The sequence below is a fragment of the Gracilinanus agilis genome, chromosome 1 (assembly GCF_016433145.1).
Source record: "Gracilinanus agilis isolate LMUSP501 chromosome 1, AgileGrace, whole genome shotgun sequence".
Lineage (NCBI taxonomy): Eukaryota > Metazoa > Chordata > Mammalia > Didelphimorphia > Didelphidae > Gracilinanus > Gracilinanus agilis.
In genome coordinates, this window is record NC_058130.1 from 252,407,732 (window position 1) to 252,426,698 (window position 18,967).

General features: G+C 41.3%; 1 protein-coding gene across 1 annotated transcript; it reads left to right on the forward strand.

Moving 5' to 3' along the window:
- Window positions 1–1,541: 1,541 nt before the first annotated feature.
- On the forward strand, window positions 1,542–9,390 carry EXOSC3 (exosome component 3). Its single transcript, XM_044657524.1, has 4 exons — window positions 1,542–2,116; window positions 5,214–5,363; window positions 7,595–7,746; window positions 8,973–9,390. The coding sequence occupies exons 1-4, from the start codon at window positions 1,805–1,807 to the stop codon at window positions 9,172–9,174; spliced, it is 816 nt and encodes a 271-aa protein (XP_044513459.1). The 5' UTR covers window positions 1,542–1,804; the 3' UTR covers window positions 9,175–9,390.
- Window positions 9,391–18,967: the final 9,577 nt, after the last annotated feature.

The window sequence follows — 18,967 nt, forward strand, 5'->3', positions numbered from 1 at the left end:
CCTGGGACCTCCTGTCTCTAGGCCTATTTCTCAATCCACTGAGCTACTCAGCTGTCCCCTATATATCTATATCTATATCTATATATATACATACACACATATATGGTTATGTGCCTTAGAATCTGGGAACACCACAGGATTTCGGATTTCTGAGAATACAATAAATCAATGATATAAAAATAGTCATTTGTAGAAAAATAATTTAGTAGTCAAATCTAATGTTTTCCCTTCAGGAGACAGAACTCTATACTGATGAGGAACAGCAGAGGCCAAAAACTGGGATTTGTAATCAAAAGCCTGGGGTTTGAATTATATCTGAGTTATTTATTATATGGGGTGTCACTGGAAAGTGGATTCCTCTTTCTGGGACTTATTTACATAAAACAAAAGAGTTCGACATTCTTTTAGTTGGAGAGATGGGTACCTATTAGGACTCTAGGAATGAACCATTGCCTAAATTGACAAAGTTTTGTTTAGTGATTTTTGCTTTCCTCTGTTCGAAAGGCAGTCTCACTTGGGAAGAGGCAAAAGTGGAGGAGAAGGGTTATATTCAGAATTGACCCTGATGTAAAACAAAATTAAATAAAATGAGAGTTGGACTCGATGCTCTCAAAAATCCTATTCTAGATAACTCTAAGTACTATGATTCCGAGAGGAGAGTCCTGGGGTTCACAAGAGAAATGAGGAAAAACTAGAATCCAGCCCGGACAGATCTGGTCCAGCGCTGGAGTGGGCATGAGGGTCCTGAGAGGCGGAGGCAGGGTGAAAGGCGGGCAACATAGTGGAAGGGGCGGAGCCCGGAGATGTCCAGAACCCGTTATGGTTGGGAGGGGAGGAGCTAGAGTGGAAGAGGGGACCATAGTGGGAGGGCAGGAAACAGGACTATAGTCACATGGAATACAACCACGGACCACAGAGAGGGTGGGTCTTGGGGGAGGTCCGGGGCTGCCTCTCCATTCACTGGATACCGAACCATAATAAATAGGCGGGGACATAGTGGAGTGGGCGGGGCCTCGAGGAGGTCTCAGGCTGCTCCTCTTCCACCCCGAAGTCTGGGGAGCCGGAATGAGAGGGGCTGAGTCCGAGTGGAAGGGCGGATTACTGCGGGAGGGGAAGGGGAAGAGGCTGTCTTCTATCGGAATGGAACCACAGGGAAAGAGGCGGGGTTCTGGGAGTGGGTCCCGAGCTACTCCTCTTTCACACTAGTGAGAGGAAGCTACCGTGGGGGAAATGGGGATAGAAATGGGCAGGGCCACCGGCGAAGGGTGGGAGCAATTCTCTAGTTCTGTAGAATGGAACCTCTGTGGAAGGGATGGGGGAGGGTGGCCCAGGGCTGCTCCCCTATTCCTGTAGTATGGAGCCATAGTGGAGGGAATTGCAGTCTCTTGAGTTCTCCTCTCACAAAGGATGGTGCCTCAATAGAAGGGGCTTGAAAGGTGGTCTTGGGTTGGTGTCAGAATGGGTGGGGCAGAGCCAGAGTGGAAGGGTGGGCTTTGGAGGGAACCACAGTCCAAGGGCGGGGTCTTGGGAACAGAGCAGCTCTTCCTTCTCTCCCGGGGTATGGAGCCACAGCGGAGTGCGGGACCGGGGAACCTTGAGGGGATGGGCAGGCAGGACAGCTCCTCTTCCACTTATGTAGGATGCCACCTCAGAGGAGGGAGCGGAACCCTAAGGGCGCCCAGTTATTCCTCCCTCCACTCTCCGACATAGAGCCACAGCATGGGGGCCTACTGGGCTCTGCGCTCCTCTCTCCTCCGGTCTGCAGGGGTCGCTGCAGAAGGCGCAGCAGTTGCACTACTGGGTGATGGCGGCCTCAGCGATTTCGTCTTCGGGGCCGCGGGTAGCCCGGACCATGTTGGGGCAAGTGGTGCTGCCTGGGGAAGAGCTCCTGCTGCCCGAGTCGGCGGGGCCGGGCACCGAGGGCTCCGCGGAGCAGACGCTGCGCTTGGGGGCAGTAGTGCGGCCCCGCACCCGCGTGGTGTGTGGTCCGGGCCTGAGGCGCTGCGGTGACCGCCTACTGGTCACCAAGTGCGGGCGGCTTCGCCACAAAGAGCCCAGCGGTGGAGGTGGCGGTGGCGGCGGCGGCGTCTACTGGGTGGACTCCCAGCAGAAACGAGTGAGTGAGAGAGACTGGGAAGGAGGAAGGAAAGGCCAGGGTCCGGCCTTCCTCTCTCGAACACGTGGTGGCAGAGGGCGTCTGGGCCGGCATTCAGGACTCCTGGGATGCTCTAGCTTCTCTAGCCTCAGTTTCCCGACTGAGCCCGGGACTCGGTCATTCCCTGAGGGATTTTCTAACTCTAGCATTTCCTTACTGGATCTTAGAGTACCCCTCAACTCTTCTCCCCTAAAATATGCCCTGAGGTCCTGCCAGCCTGTCCTCCTTTTTTCAGACGCGCCTGCCTCTGCTCTCTTACCTTCACCCCGAATTTCCCGACCCTGCTTTGTGCATCAAGTAGCTGGGGGTGGGGTGAATACCACCTTTTTAAGTCCCAAATAATCAGTAATCATTTGTTAAGTATCTATTGTGTGTCTGGCATTGTGCTAAGCACTGGGGATACCCAAAAGGGCAAAGGACAGCCCCTGCCCCTTGGAGCTTACCGTCTCTAATGGGGGAAGATAGCAAACAAATAGATACTGAGCTAAACATAGATAACATACGGGAAGTAACCGGGAAGATATTGGCATTAAGAGGAGTTGGGGATGACTTCCTGTTATAGATGGTATTTTAGTTGGGACTTAATTGCACCCCACTACTCGGGTATAGATTGAACTAGAGAGGTCATCTAGTTCATCACCTTGGTTTTACCAAAAAAGTAACTGAGAGCCAGAGAGGTGAATCAGTTTTGCGGAGAGGCACAAAGGAAATCAATAGTAGGCCCAGGTTTCAAACTCAGTTCTTTGACTTTAGAGCTGCACTTTCCTGCTCTACCTTGCAGAATAGTCATCACTTAAAGGCTGTAGATTTTGGCACTTGTTAATCGTTTCACATTATGGAAATGTAGTGAAAAAAGTTTTGGATTAAGAGGACCTGCGTTTATGCTTTATGATTATGATATTTATTACCTGTGTGACCTTAGGCAAATTGTCCTCTGTTCTCAGTTTTCCCTTAAAATGTAAAATGAAGGTGTTTGGACTATCCATAGTTGCTTCTAGCTATTTATGATATTTTGATCATTTGACCCTAACAACAATCCAAGGAGTTAGCTAACAACCAACTAACAATATTCATTTTATTTTGTTGTCTCCAGTTGCCTTGAGAGCACCTGCCACAAAAAAAAGTTCTCTGTACCATTTTTAGGAACTACTAGAATAGCCTTTCTAGCTCCAAACAATCATCCTTTTTTGCTCCCAAGTTGCCTTTAGTAATATGACTTCTCCACCCAGAACCCCACACTGAGTCTCTGGATTACTGAGTAAAGTTCAGATTTCCTAGCCCAGCATTAGAATTCCTTTTAAATTTTGGCACCAACTTTTTTGGGCCCAGTGAAACTCTGCTACTTAATCTTGGCCATATTTATTTTGTACTTTCCCTCTTTTGCTTGGGCCTGACATGTGCTCTTTACTTTTCACACTCCTTAAATTTGGGTTTAATACTACTTTTGTACAAAGCCTTTCTTGATCATCTAAAATATATATGTTCCTTTAAGGCAGGGACAATTTAATTTTTTATCTTTGTATCTCCAGTGTTTAGCCCAGTATCTGTCACAAATACTTATTAATGGATTTTCTGCAGTATCCCCACTTCACAGTTAGTTATTGTCTCCTATCTTCATGACCTAACATTTGACTTAATAACTCTTCAATTCAGATATTTAAATGTCTACTATGTACTATTCATTATGCTAGGAATACAAAGATAAACATCACAAAGTTCTGGTCCTCAAGGTGGGAGAGATCAAATAACATATTCCATATTCATAGATGAAGCATATTAATAGAATGATGGGAGAAAAGGAGAGACCAAGGTAAATATTTGAAGAATATTTGAGGAGGGTGAAAACACTTGGCATTAAAGTAGATTGCTGGTGGGAGAGATTGGCATCAAGATGACCAATTAGAAGGCTGTTTACAGTAGTCAAGGAGAGAGGTGCATTGTCATGCTAATTCATGTTATAGTTAAATTTGCATGTGTCATACCCCTATTCTAGAATATAAACTTGATGATGCAGAGATGGGTCTTATTTTTCCTTTATATCTCTCTCAGGGCATTTTGGTAGATCAGTGTTTGGTGAAGGTACTTCCTATGAACTGTGCTAATTGAACAGGATGGAATGTGGACAGCTTATTAGCCAAGTAGCCCAAGTTTCTTCTCTGAAAATATTTTTCTAAAATGCTAGAGAGGTAAATATAGCCAGATATTTATGTGGATAATTATGTAGCTCAGTAGATAAATGTGCTATCTGGATAAATTTAGTGGATAAATATCTCAGTTTGAGATAGATTGAAGCTATATTTAGTAAGAAGAAATTCATCACTAGGATTATTCCATATTGGTGTCTACTTTTCCTCTGTATTTGGGACTGATAATTCAATAAATATTTGTTTACTATGTGCAAGGCACCAGACTGGGTGCTGTACCTGTATGATCTAATTGGTTTGGTTCAGATCTCTCTAATAATGTAGATAACTACCTATCCCAGCCTGCTTATTCTGTGCTATTCTTGTACATAACCTCCTATAAGTTTGATCCAAAGGCAAAAACACAATAGTCATTGCCCTCAAACAACTTAAATTTTTTAACATACAGCTATATAGCTACATATATTATATTTTTCCTTTTAAAGAGGTCTCATTGCGGGGTATGGCCTATATTCACTCATTGCCTATACTTAGACCAATGTGGTATTTATAAAATAATATTAATACTAAAATGTTAAAATATTGTTTATATAGCTTTAAAAAAAAACAAAACAAAAAACCCTTACCTTCTGGCTTAGAATCAGTACTCCGTATTGGTCATAAGGCAGAAAAGTGGTAAAGGCTAGACAATGGGGTTATAACTCGCCCAGGGTTACATAGCTAGGACAAGTCTGAGGCCAGATTTGAACCTAGGTCCACCTGTCTCTCAATCCGCTGAGTTACTTAGTTGCTTTCCTTTTATAGCCTTTTAAAAGCAGAAATGTATTGACAGGGTTTGTTAGTGAAAATTCTCTTCTGTTTTCAAATGTCTACATGCTTGTGCTTTTATGACTTTTCTAACTTTTCTCTTACAGTATGTCCCCGTTAAAGGAGACCATGTGATAGGCATTGTGACGGCTAAATCTGGTGACTTATTCAAGGTTGATGTTGGAGGAAGTGAGCCAGCTTCTCTGTCTTACTTGGCATTTGAAGGAGCAACCAAAAGAAACAGACCAAATGTGCAGGTAACATTTTTGCATTAAGTGACATGCTGTATCATGGAATCAAATGAGATATTTGTAAAGTACTTATTAGCACATTACCTGGCCTATAGTAGGTATTTAATAAATTCTTGTTCCCTTTTATTGTATCCTTTCCCATATGTTTGAATAAACTACATTCTGAAGTCAGTGTATTTAGAATTATTTAAGTATTCAGTAGGAGTGATTACCAGAAATCTCTCCCTAAATGAGCACAGTAACTTCTTGTCTGACATTCCTTGAAAATATGACTCTCCAAGTAGCATATTCCAAGTTCATTCCTTCCATGCTGTATTTTTGAAAACAGTAAATATGCATTTCTTGTTTAGTAAGGGAGTTTTGTGTTTTCATGTGTGTGGGTTTTTTTTTCCTGGTAGAGAATTTTAATTAAATTGCCCATTTGGGGATTAGGGTGGGGAATTGATTTTTAAAAAATTAACCAATAATTTACCCATTACATGTACTAACAAATTTCCACATAAGTTTTCCAAAGTTGTATGACCCAGATTGTCTCCCTTCCTCCTTTACCCCCCTGCTGGAGCTGGCAAGCAATTTAATCTGGATTATACACATATTATCATGCAAAACATATTTCCATATTGTTCATTCTTGTAGGTGAATAATCTTGTAAAACAAAAACCCAGATAAACAAGTGAAAAATTTCATACTTTGATCTGTATTCTTACTTTATCAACAGTTCTTTTTCTGGAAGTGGATAGCATTCTTTGTCATAAGTCCTTCAGAATTGTTCTGGATCATTGTATTGTCGAGAGTAGCTAAGTCTTTCACATTTGATCATCTTGCAATTATTGCAGTTACTGTGTGTAATATTTTCCTGGTTCTGCTTATTTCACTCTGCATTAGTTCATGGAGGTCTTTCTAGCTGCACAATAGTATTCCATCACTATCATACCAGAATTTGTTCAGCCATTCTGCAATTGATGGATATCCCTTCAATTTCCAATTCTTTGCCACCACAAAAAGAGCTGCTACAAATATTATTGTATAAGTAGATCCTTTCCTTTTTTTTTTTTTGGTGGGGGGATCTCTTTGGGTTACAAGCAGTAGTATTACTGGATCAAAGGGTATGCACAGTTTTATAGCCCTTTGAGCATAGTTCCCAATTGCCCTCCAGAATGGTTGAATCAGTTCAAAACTCCACCAACAATGCATTAATGTTAGGGTGGGGAATTAAGACTGCTGCAAAAACTGTTTCTTTGTGAGCAGATTTGTCACCTTGAAATTTACATGCTACTGAATGGAGTCTTGCCTCAGCCAAACTGCAAATCTGCCAGAAGCCCTAGGGTGAGAGAGAATTCAGAAATCCTCTCCATTATTTTATATCCGTTTGAATGGTTAAGTGTGAAGGCAGGAATTGTTTTTCATTTTGCCTTTGTATCATAGTATCTGTAAGAGCTGGCCTTGGTAGAAGGAGTTCCCTTATCCAACAATTCTATATATTAGTGGCATTACAGGTCCAGTTCCTACCCCTCTTCTAAAACTAGGCATTTAATAAATGGGTCTGGCATGGTCTGGATTCCACTCCCTCCTCATCTGAGTAACTCTTATGGAAGAGTGATTTATTGCCTTTCTATGACTTCAAATCTGCCCTGAGATCCAGAAGTGTAGACTGAGCACCCAGCTGTGGGCATTGAGCGTCCAGACCCTGAGGCCTAACGCACAGTTTTGCCAGTATCAGCTCTTGCTAAAGACGTATCTGCAAGAGACACATTCTGATATTTAAGGGCCTTGCAGTCTTGACAGATTTCGTTCATCTTATTTCTTTTCATATGTCTTATATTCTAACCCAACTTGCCTATTTTCTGCTTCCCATAGGTGCCATTCCCTGTTCTGTGTCCATGCCTTTTGCCCAAACTTAGTCCATAAATCCTTAGCTTCTTTCAGAACTCACCCCAACTGTCATATCCTACAGAGGCCTCTCCTCAGTCCTCAATTACCCCATAAATTACTTTGTCTTTTATATTGTTTATGTATTTATTTGTGTAACAATACCTTCCCCCATCCCCATAGAATAATGTAAAATTCCTCCAGGATGGGGACCCTTTTGTTTTTGCCTTAATGTTAGTGCTTAATAAATGCTTATTGATGAATTTGTCATTCACTGTGATTGATAGGGAACAGCAACCAGGCAGTGGGTTGTTGGGATGGAAACATTTATTGCCTTGCTTCTCATCACATAACATTTATTATTTTAGGTGGGAGATCTCATTTATGGCCAGTTTGTTGTTGCCAATAAAGACATGGAGCCAGAGATGGTCTGTATTGATAGCAATGGAAGAGCAAATGGAATGGGTGTAATTGGACAGGATGGCCTGTTGTTTAAGGTGACACTCGGTTTAATCAGAAAGTAAGTATTGGAGCCTGGCCCTCTTGCCTTCATTCTGCTTTCTAGGGAAAAGTTTGAATTTTTGAATTTTTGTTTAGCATTAGTTGTCTGGAATTTTTCCTGCAAGGTAAAATGAATATAAATTTCAGTACATAATTTAAAGACAGAATGTAGGTGACTGGTTTTTGCATGGTTTGAGGATTGGTTACAGTGTTTAGTCTATGACTCCTATTTCCTAGGTGGCCTCTTCTTCCCTTAATAATAACACCGTAAATTCATAAATTGCTTTATGATTTTTTTAAGCCCTTATCATCCATCTTAGAATCAATACTAAGTATTAGTTCTAAGGCAGAAAACCAGTAAGGGCTGGGCAGTTCAGGGTAAGGGATGCACCCAGAGTCACACAGCTAGGAAGTGTTTTGAGGCCATATTTGAACTCAAGACCTTCCATCTCTAGGCCTGGCTCTCAATCCACTGATCCACTTAGCTGTCCCTGCTTTATACTTTTCAAAGCACCATCATATTGTACTATGTATAATGAAAAATGTAAATGGCATTATAATGGTTTGAAAGAATTAAGTCTTCCCAAACACTGAACTTAGCAGAAGCAGCATCCTGCTATAGAAGGAAATAAATTAGAGCCTTGAGTTTTGGCCTCACTGTGCCACTTGCTATGGAGGTCTGAGCAAGTCCCTTCACCTCTCTGAACCTCGATCTCTTCATTAGCAGGCATAATCTTTGGACCACCTCCTTTCAAAGGTTATTGTGAAAAAACACTTTATAAGCTTTAAAAGTGCTATATGAATTGTTATTGTGTTGATGCCATAGAGAATAGCATACATCAGCTAAATGCAGTTATTAGGAAGATTTTGTTACCTCCATTAATCTTATGTTAAAAGGTGAGTTTTCTAGAGCATTATTGCATCGAAAGTATTCTGGCACTGAAAGGGAAAAAGGACCTTAGATTTGTCGCTTCAAGGATCTTCAGCAGTCATCTTAATCCATCCTTCTCATTTTAGTCTTAGTGTGGTTTTTGTGCAAAGTTGGTAAAATGTGGAGGTTGATTTTCTTTAAACTAAAAACCTGTCACTTGGTTCAGAAATGGCAGGGAGAGGAGCTAGGATTGGTTATGGAGAGAGAAACAAGATATATGTAATTTGTCATTGTTCGTAGTTGGAGAGGAGAGAACTTTGGGATGCTTCTTTGACTTCCATTTTTAACTTCATTTATTTCTCCAATTCCACTAGGCTTTTAGCTCCTGAATGTGAAATTATCCAAGAGATAGGAAAGCTCTACCCACTAGAGATAGTATTTGGAATGAATGGAAGAATATGGGTAAAAGCAAGAACTATTCAACAGACTTTAATTCTGGCAAATGTTTTGGAAGCCTGCGAACACATGACAACAGAGCAAAGGAAGCAGATCTTTTCCAGATTGTCAGAAAGTTGACCTCCGCTTCTCTGCTTCATTCTTTATGTGAATATGATGTGAGCTTGTGGTGGTGACACTGAAGGTTTTATAAGGACTTTTTCATTTTCAGATGGAAGCTTGCCTTTTCCCCAGTTCTTCAGGATAATGTACAGTAAATGCTTTGGAAGTTTTTTATTAGTAAGAAAGCCATTAATTGTACTTTGATCTACCTGTATTAAAATGAGTATAGAACAATGTGGAATAGTTGTATTTTTTCTTCTTTACAATGACATATATTAAAATGTGACATAGCTTTTATGGATCACTAACTTCATTAGTTTTGATACATATGAATGAAATTTAAAAATCACAATGTAATAAAGAAGAAAAAGCCTATATAGATCAAAGAAGTTTTTCAGCTTTAGCTTTTGTTCCCCTAGAGATGGGACCCATAGAGTAATTTGGATTCTTTGAAAACAAAAATTAGTTAGCAGATAAGTTTTATTCCCTTATAGTTTCAACATAACCCAAGGACTCTTCCAGTCAGCTTCACTTGAATCAACAATCAAGCATTTCTTAAGGCTCTCCTATATTTCAGGTACTGTGATAGGACTTGGAGGTTGAAATACAATGTTTAAATGATCTCTACTCTTAACTAGGCATTCTGTTAAGGGAGGCAACAAGTACATAAATCAGTATACAGAATAATGGAGAGAATATAAATATAGGGCAGTGAAGGAGGTGTGAGATGCTGACTTGGGTCTGATTTAATTACAGAATCAACCTAAATTGTTGATTCCTGGCGGCCACATATTTTTAACATATATCTATAAATACGTAATTTTCCTTCTTACACCGCCTGAAAGAAGAGTTTCATGGTACCAGGTGAGGAAGGAGGCAGTCTAGGCAAAGGCACAGATATGGCATATCCTAGTTGAGGAGTAGAAGGTTGGCTGGTGGGGTAGACTTGGGGATTCTTCATCCTGGTCATTTAACTCCTTGGCACTCTGCTTGTTTCTCCCTCCAAACTTGGAGCCATGCCTGGAAGAAGCCAAGCCACTGCCCTGTATCTGTTGGGATCCCATAGCGTCACCTTCACCTAGCCATTCCTACCCTGTGGCCAAGGCTACCAGGCCTTCTCCCTCGGTCTCTAGCCTTCCATGGGGAAAGGGCCTCTCAATCAGTGCTTTCACCATCATCTGGGCTCATCTGGCTCTCCCACCCCAATGACTCCCCTCTAGATGCTGTTGTCCCATTAGAATTTCTCAGCGATGGAAGCTCATTTTTATCACCAGTATTTGGCACGTATTTAATGAAAACTTTTCATTCTTTCAAGCGCTGGACAGGAGTAATGTGTACCGTGAGGCTAGCGAGGGTGAGATTGTGAGACATAGAAGAGGTCGCTTCATCCTAGCGGCCATAGCCCCTGGCATTGAGTGGGGAGGGCTGCCAACACAGTCAGGTCAGCGTTTCCACAAAGTCCCTCCAGCAGCTGGGTGGGGAACGTGCCAGGCCTGTGAAAGGAGCTCCCTTACCAAGGCACCCCATCGCCATGCAAATGGAGAGATGGGGTCACGAAGGGACATTTGACAAATAGATGGAGAACCAGGGAGAGCACTGAGGTTGAGAACCTCCGGGTGACTGCGAGAAGGAGGGGAGCCTGGAAGAAGGTGGAGTTTTGGGGGGAAAGAACAAATTCTGCTTTGGCCACATTGAGCCTGAGACATCTCCAGGACAATCAATCTGAAATGTCCATTAGGCCGCTGGTGAGAGGAGCCTGAAGCTCAGGAGAGAGAGGGAGGGAGGGTTTTGTAGAACTGCTCAGGAAAAAGGAAGGAGAAGATGGCCCAGAACAAGCACGAGGAAGGGGTGGGATTGGGGTAACAAGTAGCAAAGGGAGCCCGAGGAACGGTGAGGTAGACAGAGTAGTAAAGAGAGTCACAAAGACCCAGAAAACTATGCTGGAAGTGACGATGGTCACCAGTGTCACGCATCAGAGACTGAAGACTAAGAAAAATAATTAGACTTGGTAAACAGGAGAGCACGGTTCACTGGAGAGCGCAGTGATGACGTCAAGGAGCCACACTGTAAGTAAGGTCTAAAGAGCTGAAACAGGAAGGGAGAGGCAGTGTGCAAACAGCTTTTTCTAGAAGGTTTGTTGAGAGAGGACAGGTACAGGATGCAGGCATGGTAGAATCCAGGCAAGGTGTTTTGTTTTTTGTTTTGTTTTGTTTTTAACCTTTACCTTCTGTCTTAGAATCAATACTGAGTATTGGTTTCAAGGCAGAAGTGTGGTAAGGGCTAGGCAATGGGGCTAAGTGCCCTGGGTCACAGAGCTGGGAAATGTCTGTAACGATTAAAAATGATAAAGGCTGATATTATGAGGAAAACTAATATTTTATTTAGGCCCATGTTGGTAGAATAAAATTGACCACGTGCCTGTAAAAATTTCAAATTGCTGCCTCAGCCATTACATTCCCTACCTTCCCTCATCTTGTCTGCATAGCAAAAGAGAGGAAGTCAAGCCCCACTTCCCAATATTTAAAGCCGGGCTTTACTTTGAAGACGTCATCCAAAACAGGAAACCTGTTGGACCATGGAAAATGTAGTTTCAAAGTCCCCCATATGTTCACAGGAAGTTTGTCATATATCTACATATGTTGAGGCTTACTACCTCTAAATAGAACCCCAGAAATTCTAAATAACACATGTCTAAGGTCAAATTTGAACCCAGTACCTTCCATCTCTAAGCCTGGCTCTCAATCCATGGGTTTAAAAAAAATTTATTTATTTTAATTAATTTGAAATATTTTTTCCATGGTTACATGATTTATATTAATTCCCTCCCCTCCTCTTACCCTCCTCCTGTAGCTAACACGCAATTCCATTGGGTTTTACATGTATCATTGATCAAGACCTAGTTCCATTTTATTAATATTTGCAATAGAGTGAACAATTAAAGTCAACATCCCCAATCATATTCCCATCAAATCATGTAATCAAGGAAATGTTTTTCTTTTGTGTTTCTGCTTCCACAGTTCTTTTTCATAGGTCCCTCAGAATTGTCCAGGATCATTGCATTGCTGCTAGTAGAAAAGTCTATTACATTTGATTATGCCATAATGTACCACATGTGTACCAGTCTCTGTGTACAATGTTCTCCTGGTTCTGCTCCTTTCACTATGCATCAATTCCTGGAGGTCATTCCAGTTCACATGGAATTCCTCCAGTTTGTTATTCCATTTAGCACAATAGTATTCCATCACCAGCATATACCACAATTTGTTCAGCCATTCCCCAATTGAAGGGCATACACTCATTTTCCAGTTTTTTGCCACCACAAAAAGCGAGGCTATAAATATTTTTGTACAGGTCTGTTTATCTATGATCTCTTTGGGGGTACAAACCCAGCAGTGGTATGGCTGGATCAAAGGGCAGGCAGTCTTTTAAAGCCCTTTGGGAATAGTTCCAAATTGCCATTCAGAATGGTTGAATCAATACACAACTCCACCAGCAATGTATTAGTGGCCCAATTTGGTCACATCCCCTCCAACATTTATTACTTTTCTTTACTGTCATATTAGCCAATCTGCTAGGTGTGAGGTGGTACCTCAAAGTTGTTTTGATTTGCATTTCTCTAATTATTAGAGATTTAGAACACTTTCTCATGTGTTTATTGACAGTTTTGATTTCTTTATCTGAAAATTGTCTATTCATGACCCTTGCTTATTTATCAATTGGAGAATGGCTTGACTTTGTACAATTGATTTAATTCCTTATATATTTGAGAAATTAGACCCCTGTCAGAGTTTTTTGTTAAAAAGATTTTTTTCTGAATTTGTTGCTTCCCTTCTAATTTTAGATGCATTGGTTTTGTTTATACATATTCTTTTTAATTTAATGTGTTTTTTTGTTTGTTTTTTTTAAACCCTTACCTTCCATCTTGGAGTCAATACTGTATATTGGCTCCAAGGCAGAAGCAATGGGGGTTAAGTGACTTACCCAGGGTCACATAGCTGGGAAGTGTCTGAGGCCGGATTTGAACCTAGGACCTCTAGGCCTGACTCTCAATCCACTGAGCTACCCAACTGCCTCTTTTTAATTTAATATAATCAAAATTATTCATTTTATATTTTGTGATAGTCTCTATTTCTAGCTTGGTCTTATGCTATTCTGTGTTCAACTAATTTACTTATAGTTTCCTTCTTTATATTTAAGTCATTTACCCACTTGGAGTTCATCTTGATGTAGAGTGTGAGATGTTGATCTAGACCTAATTTCTCCCCTACTGTTTTCCAATTTTCCCAGCAGTTTTTGTCAAACAGTGGGTTATTGTCCCAAAAGCTGGGATCTTTGGGTTTATTGTACACTATCTTGCTGAGGTCATTTACCCCAAGTTTTTTCCACTGATCCTCCCTTCTGCCTTTTAGCCTGTACCATATTGTTTTTTTTTTTTTTAAACCCTTAACTTCTGTGTATTGGCTCCTTGGTGGAAGAGTGGTAAGAGTGGGCAGTGGGGGTCAAGTGACTTTCCCAGGGTCACACAGCTGGGAAGTGTCTGAGGCTTTTTTTTTAATGTCTTTTTTTTTTTTTTTTTAAATAACCCTTACCTTCCATCTTGGAGTCAATCCACTCAAACCCAGCTACCCCCAGTACCATATTGTTTTGATGACCACTGCTTTACAGTAGTTTTAAGATCTGGTACTGCTAGGCTCCCCTCCTTCACATTTTTTTTTTCATTATTTCCCTTTATATTCTTGATCTTTTGTTCTTCCAAATGAACTTTGTTATAATTTTTTCTAATTCAATAAAAAAGTTTCTTGGTAGTGTGATAGGTATGGCATCTGGGGTTTTTTAAAGATAGAAATCTGGGGTATTGTAGGGAGCACCAAAGGAACAAGTCAATAGGAAGATGACTCCAAAAAAAGGGCCACTTGCCCAACAAGATGGAAGAGAATGGCATCAGGGCATGTGGAAGCAAGAGGAGTCATTTCATGGTCAGATTTCAAGAAAGAGTTGGAGAATGACAATGACATCTCCCCAATTCCTCCCACATTCTGGACCATGTAGGCCACAGCTGCAGCCTGACAATATAACCTATTTTGTTTTCAATTATATTCCAACATAAGCCTTTCAAATCTGAGCAAAAAAACAAAGCTAAAAAAATAATACCTTTTGGAATCAGAAAGAGATGGTAGAAAAAACATTGAATTTAAAGTCAATATTCAGGTTAAAATTCCAACTCTGACTTTTACTTACAATTTGATCTTGGGCACATTATTTCACTAGTCATTACTCAATTTCCTAATATGGAAAATGAGGGGACTGGCTGGCCTATGTCTTTCATCCTTTTCAGCATTAAATTCCTATGAGGGGGGGCAGCTGGGTAGCTCAGTGGATTGAGAGTCAGGCCTAGAGACAGGAGGTCCTAAGTTCAAATCCGGCCTTAGACACTTCCCAGCTGTGTGACCCTGGGCAAGTCACTTGACCCCCATTGCCTACCCTTACCAATCTCCCACCTATAAGTTAATACACAGAAGTTAAGGGTTAAAAAAAAAATTCCTATGAGGCTGTTTCTCTACAATTAGCTATATAAAAACACTTGTAATCTCATGGGTCCTGACCACATTTGGCATGGGGAGAAAAAATTAGGGTGATAAAGAAAACATCTTTTTTTGGGGTGGGAGGGGGTTGTTTCTTTAAAAACACTTAAAAAACACCTTCTATCTTAGAATGGATACTAAGTAAGGGCTAGGCAATGGGCATTAAGTGACTTACTCAGGATCACATGACTAGGAAGTATCTGGGGTCAAATTTGAACCCAGGACCCCCTATCTCTAGGCCTGACTTTTCCCATTGAGCCACCCACCTGCCATTACCTTTCTTTTTCAGTAAATCTTAAAATCTTTTTTCCCCCCAAATTTTACAAAACCAAATAAAGCCAGTATTTCCACATACAAAGAAAAGGATCATACATCTCTTATATGTTTAACTTACTTTTATTCATATGAAATAATGTAATAATGAGTACATTATTTAATATAACAAATAATAATAATAATCCTAATAATTCCCCTGTTGGGGACACTATGCATCAAATGCCAGGGAGGGAGAGTGGCAGAAAGGGAGACTCTAATTTCTGGTTTTTGGCTTATTATCAAGTCCTTTTTCTTTATGCATTTAAACAATTCATTAGTAGTATAATAGATAGAGGCTTTAAAAGTATAAAGGCAGATTTTTGCAAGCATATTAGGGAAAGCCTGTGCTGAAAGTCATGTACATTCTGAATAGAATGCAGGGGGTAGGGAGGAAAGAGCTAAGCAACAGACATTGCTGTTTTGAGAGGGGTTTGGAGCAGAAGTGCAATCAGCAGTCCCTATGTGACCTGGGATCTTGGAGATTGGTGAAGGTTGTAAAGGCTGAAGACATCATCCTGTAAGTCAACTCTGAGTAGGGAAGAGGCCTGTGTTCTGGTGGACAGGTTGCAGACATCTTTTCCTACCTGGTTACTTTTGGATCATCCGCTGTGGAGGAGTTGGTTCCTGGTATCTCTGGATCAGTTGTGAGAACCCAAACCCAAGCCCTCTTCCTTAGGTCCTTAGCCAAGCTGTCAAACCTGGCAGAAGCTAGGTTGGCTAAGGAACTTACCCTTTTGACTCCAGTCCTGGACAGTTAGACATAGTTTCACCTCATCCCCTCTCCTATCCTCTCAAAAAACAATTGAACTGTTTCCCTGTTTGTTTTCTTTGTACCTTAAAGTTCCCATAGTGTGTGTATTTATTATACTCTGTGTTTATCCCTTGTCTACGTGGAGCAGAGTGAGAGGACCTAACTGTCACTCCTGTCAACAGACATTTCCCCTAACAGCTAAACCCAGTTTCCCTAACTTGTTTGGTCCCACCTATTGTCCAATCCTGTCTCCTACTCACCCTTCTGAACCCATATAAATATTAAGTTAACTTCCCCTGTTTTTTCCCATAAGAGTTTGGCACACCCAGATGGTGGGTTAACAGGGGGACAGGAAGTTCTCTCTTGGACACACTGGAAGTCAGAAGATTCTGAACATTCTGTGGGGGGTGTGTACCCCCCTATACCTATACCTATTACAGTAGGTAATCCATTACTTTCATTTTTTGTCAAATCCCACCTTCTCTCTCAATTTACTCTAAATAAAAAAACTCAAATTACCCTTTAGTTTTTGCTAACTCTTTAAAAATATTTCAAAAGGTTTTTCTTCATTCCCTCTTTTGCTATTTTAGTTCTTGAATTCCAGTAAAAAACAATTATAGACACTTTCTCTCTTCCTGTGTGTCAGGAAAGAGTTAATGGGTTTATAGAGAATATTTTAACTCCTTATTGTCTCAAAACTGTCTTCTAATTCATTATGTCTTTATTCCACCCCCCACCCCCCACCCCCAATAATAAATCCCATCCACAAATGTCCCAGACCCTCTCTAACATCCCAGAATCATAGATGGTATTGTCTGGAGGGCCAGTATGTTCAAACAAATGAAATCTTTCATATTTTCACCTTTCAGTTCACTCTCTGGAGATAACATTCACAATTTATTCTTCCAGTATTTTCTATAGCTGTGTATAGTGTCCACTTAAAAATTTTTATTTATTTATTCATTCAATTTTTTCCATGTTTCCATGATTCATGTTCTTTCCCTCCCCCTTCTCTCCCCCCTCCCAGAGCCAACAAGCAATTCCATATATGTCCACTTGATTCTGCACCTTTCACTTTTTATTATCCCATATAGTTCCAAGTTTAAAAAAAATTAATCCACTCATCATTTCTTATGGCATAATAATATTCCATCACAGTGTAACAGACTAGGTAAGATTTGGTAAAAGATCAAGTAAGTCTGCTTTTTGAAAATTCTCTGATGGAATATTGAGAACCCAGGAAGAATGACAGCAGGAGAGCTGAAGATTGTGGGAAGATTCCAAAGGACATACTTTCTGTTCACTCATCTTTGGAGGGACAGGGAGGTAGGAGGAGAGATCTTGTGGGTCCTGGAGCACTTCAAACCTCAAAATCTGAGAATTTCCCTGAGACTTTCAAAGACTGCAAAAAGCCCAATTGTGCTTTCAACTTCATTGAATACCACTGAAGATATATATTGCAGTTCCTCAGTTTGGGCCAGGGAGCCGGGACTCTGGTGGGAGGGAGTGGGCCGCTGAGGGCTAACCAACCCAGCTTGAACCTTGATTACTACATTCCCTCTTTAGGCAGTTAAAGTTATTTAGGGCAGGAGTTTTACTGGGGTCTGGGTCAGTTAACTGAGATCGAAAGCTACAGAAGAAATCTCTGTTACTGCCCAACCCTGGGAGAGACAGATACTAGAATTTAGAAATCACCTTCACCCTTTTTCCTGATACCCTTTCCTACACCCTGGAATTGTTTTATACCTAAATAAACCCCATCTTAGAGATTTGAGGCAGATCTGGACTACAGCTGATTTGGTAGGGAAACGACCTCTTTGTGGTTGTGGAAGGTGTATTCATTTTAAACTGCTCCCAGCTATTGGCAGTGGGGAGGCATGGCTTAATTTAACCTGGCTCTGAGCAACTGCCAGGGGACTTTAGGGGTTCATTCAATAGATAACATTTTCCTCTAACCTCTCAATCCTAATTTGTCCATATTGGGGAACCCCAACTTGTGCACCAACCCCAAGTGTCTCCCTAGTAAGAAGGGGTGGTGTGAGCAGCTTTGGCCCATATCCATTCAGTCAAGGGGGTTACCGAAGCACACCCCAACTATCTGCTACCCCCCTTCTTATAACAGCCACATACCACAACTTGTTTAGCCGTTTCCCCAATGGATAGACATCCCTTCGATTTCTAATTCTTTGCCACCCCAAAGAGAACTGCTATGGATATTTTGGAACATATAGGTTCTTTTCCTTATTCCCTGATCCCCATGGGAAATAGACCCAACAACAGTTTTGCTGAGTCTAAAGGTATACTCTTTATAACTCTGGGTGGAGTTTTGAATTACTCCTTGAAATCCAATAGGAGCAGTTCCCAGCTATACCAAGAGGGTATTAGTGTCCCCTTTTCCATATACCCCCTCCAACTTTGGTCATTTTCAGGGGGCAGCTGGGTGGTTCAGGGGTTGAGAGCCAGGCCTAGAGACGGGAGGTTCTGGGTTCAAATTTGACCTCAGATACTTTCTAGCTGTGTGACCCTGGACACCTGCTTTGCCTAGCCCTTACCACTCTTCTATCTTGGAACCAATACATGGCATTGATTCCAAGATGGAAAGTAAGGGTTTAAAAAAAATAATTAAAAAAAAAACACATTTGTCATTTTCCCCTTTTCTCATTTTAGCCCCATGCCATTAGGCACAGTTGTAAGGAGTCTGGGATATGGTTACTAGTTTATATAAAGGTGCAGACTTAAGCCAGGGCCCTCAGAGGGATGGGCACCATGGATAAGCCAGGTTTCTGATTCTTTACGTGTGGCATTTTATGGGTCCTGGCTGCCTTCATCTTTTTTTTAAAAATTGTATATATTTTTTCCAGATTATATGTAGATACAATTTTAATAATCATTTTCAGACATTTTGTGATCCATGTTCCCTCCCCGCTCTCCCTCCTCCCATTCCTGAGACAGTAGGTAATATAATAAAGGCTATCCATGGATGTAATGCCTCTTTCCTTGTCCATCATGTTGGGAAAGAGACTCCTATTTCTTAACCCAGAGAAGAATGCATGAAGGAGCTAACACGAAGAACAGTGTGCTCCGGTGTCACGGTCTCCATCATTCCCTACCTTGGGGGTGCTGTGTTTCTGCCTCAGCGCTGGGACGTGGCCGCAGAGCCAGG

Bases quoted from the DNA above. Each gene is read 5' to 3' on its own strand.
- EXOSC3 (XM_044657524.1), top strand. From the start codon at position 1,805: ATGGCGGCCTCAGCGATTTCGTCTTCGGGGCCGCGGGTAGCCCGGACC. The intron at 5,364-7,594 runs GTAACATTTTTG...TTATTATTTTAG, and splicing joins GAAACAGACCAAATGTGCAG to GTGGGAGATCTCATTTATGG. The intron at 7,747-8,972 runs GTAAGTATTGGA...CAATTCCACTAG, and splicing joins ACACTCGGTTTAATCAGAAA to GCTTTTAGCTCCTGAATGTG.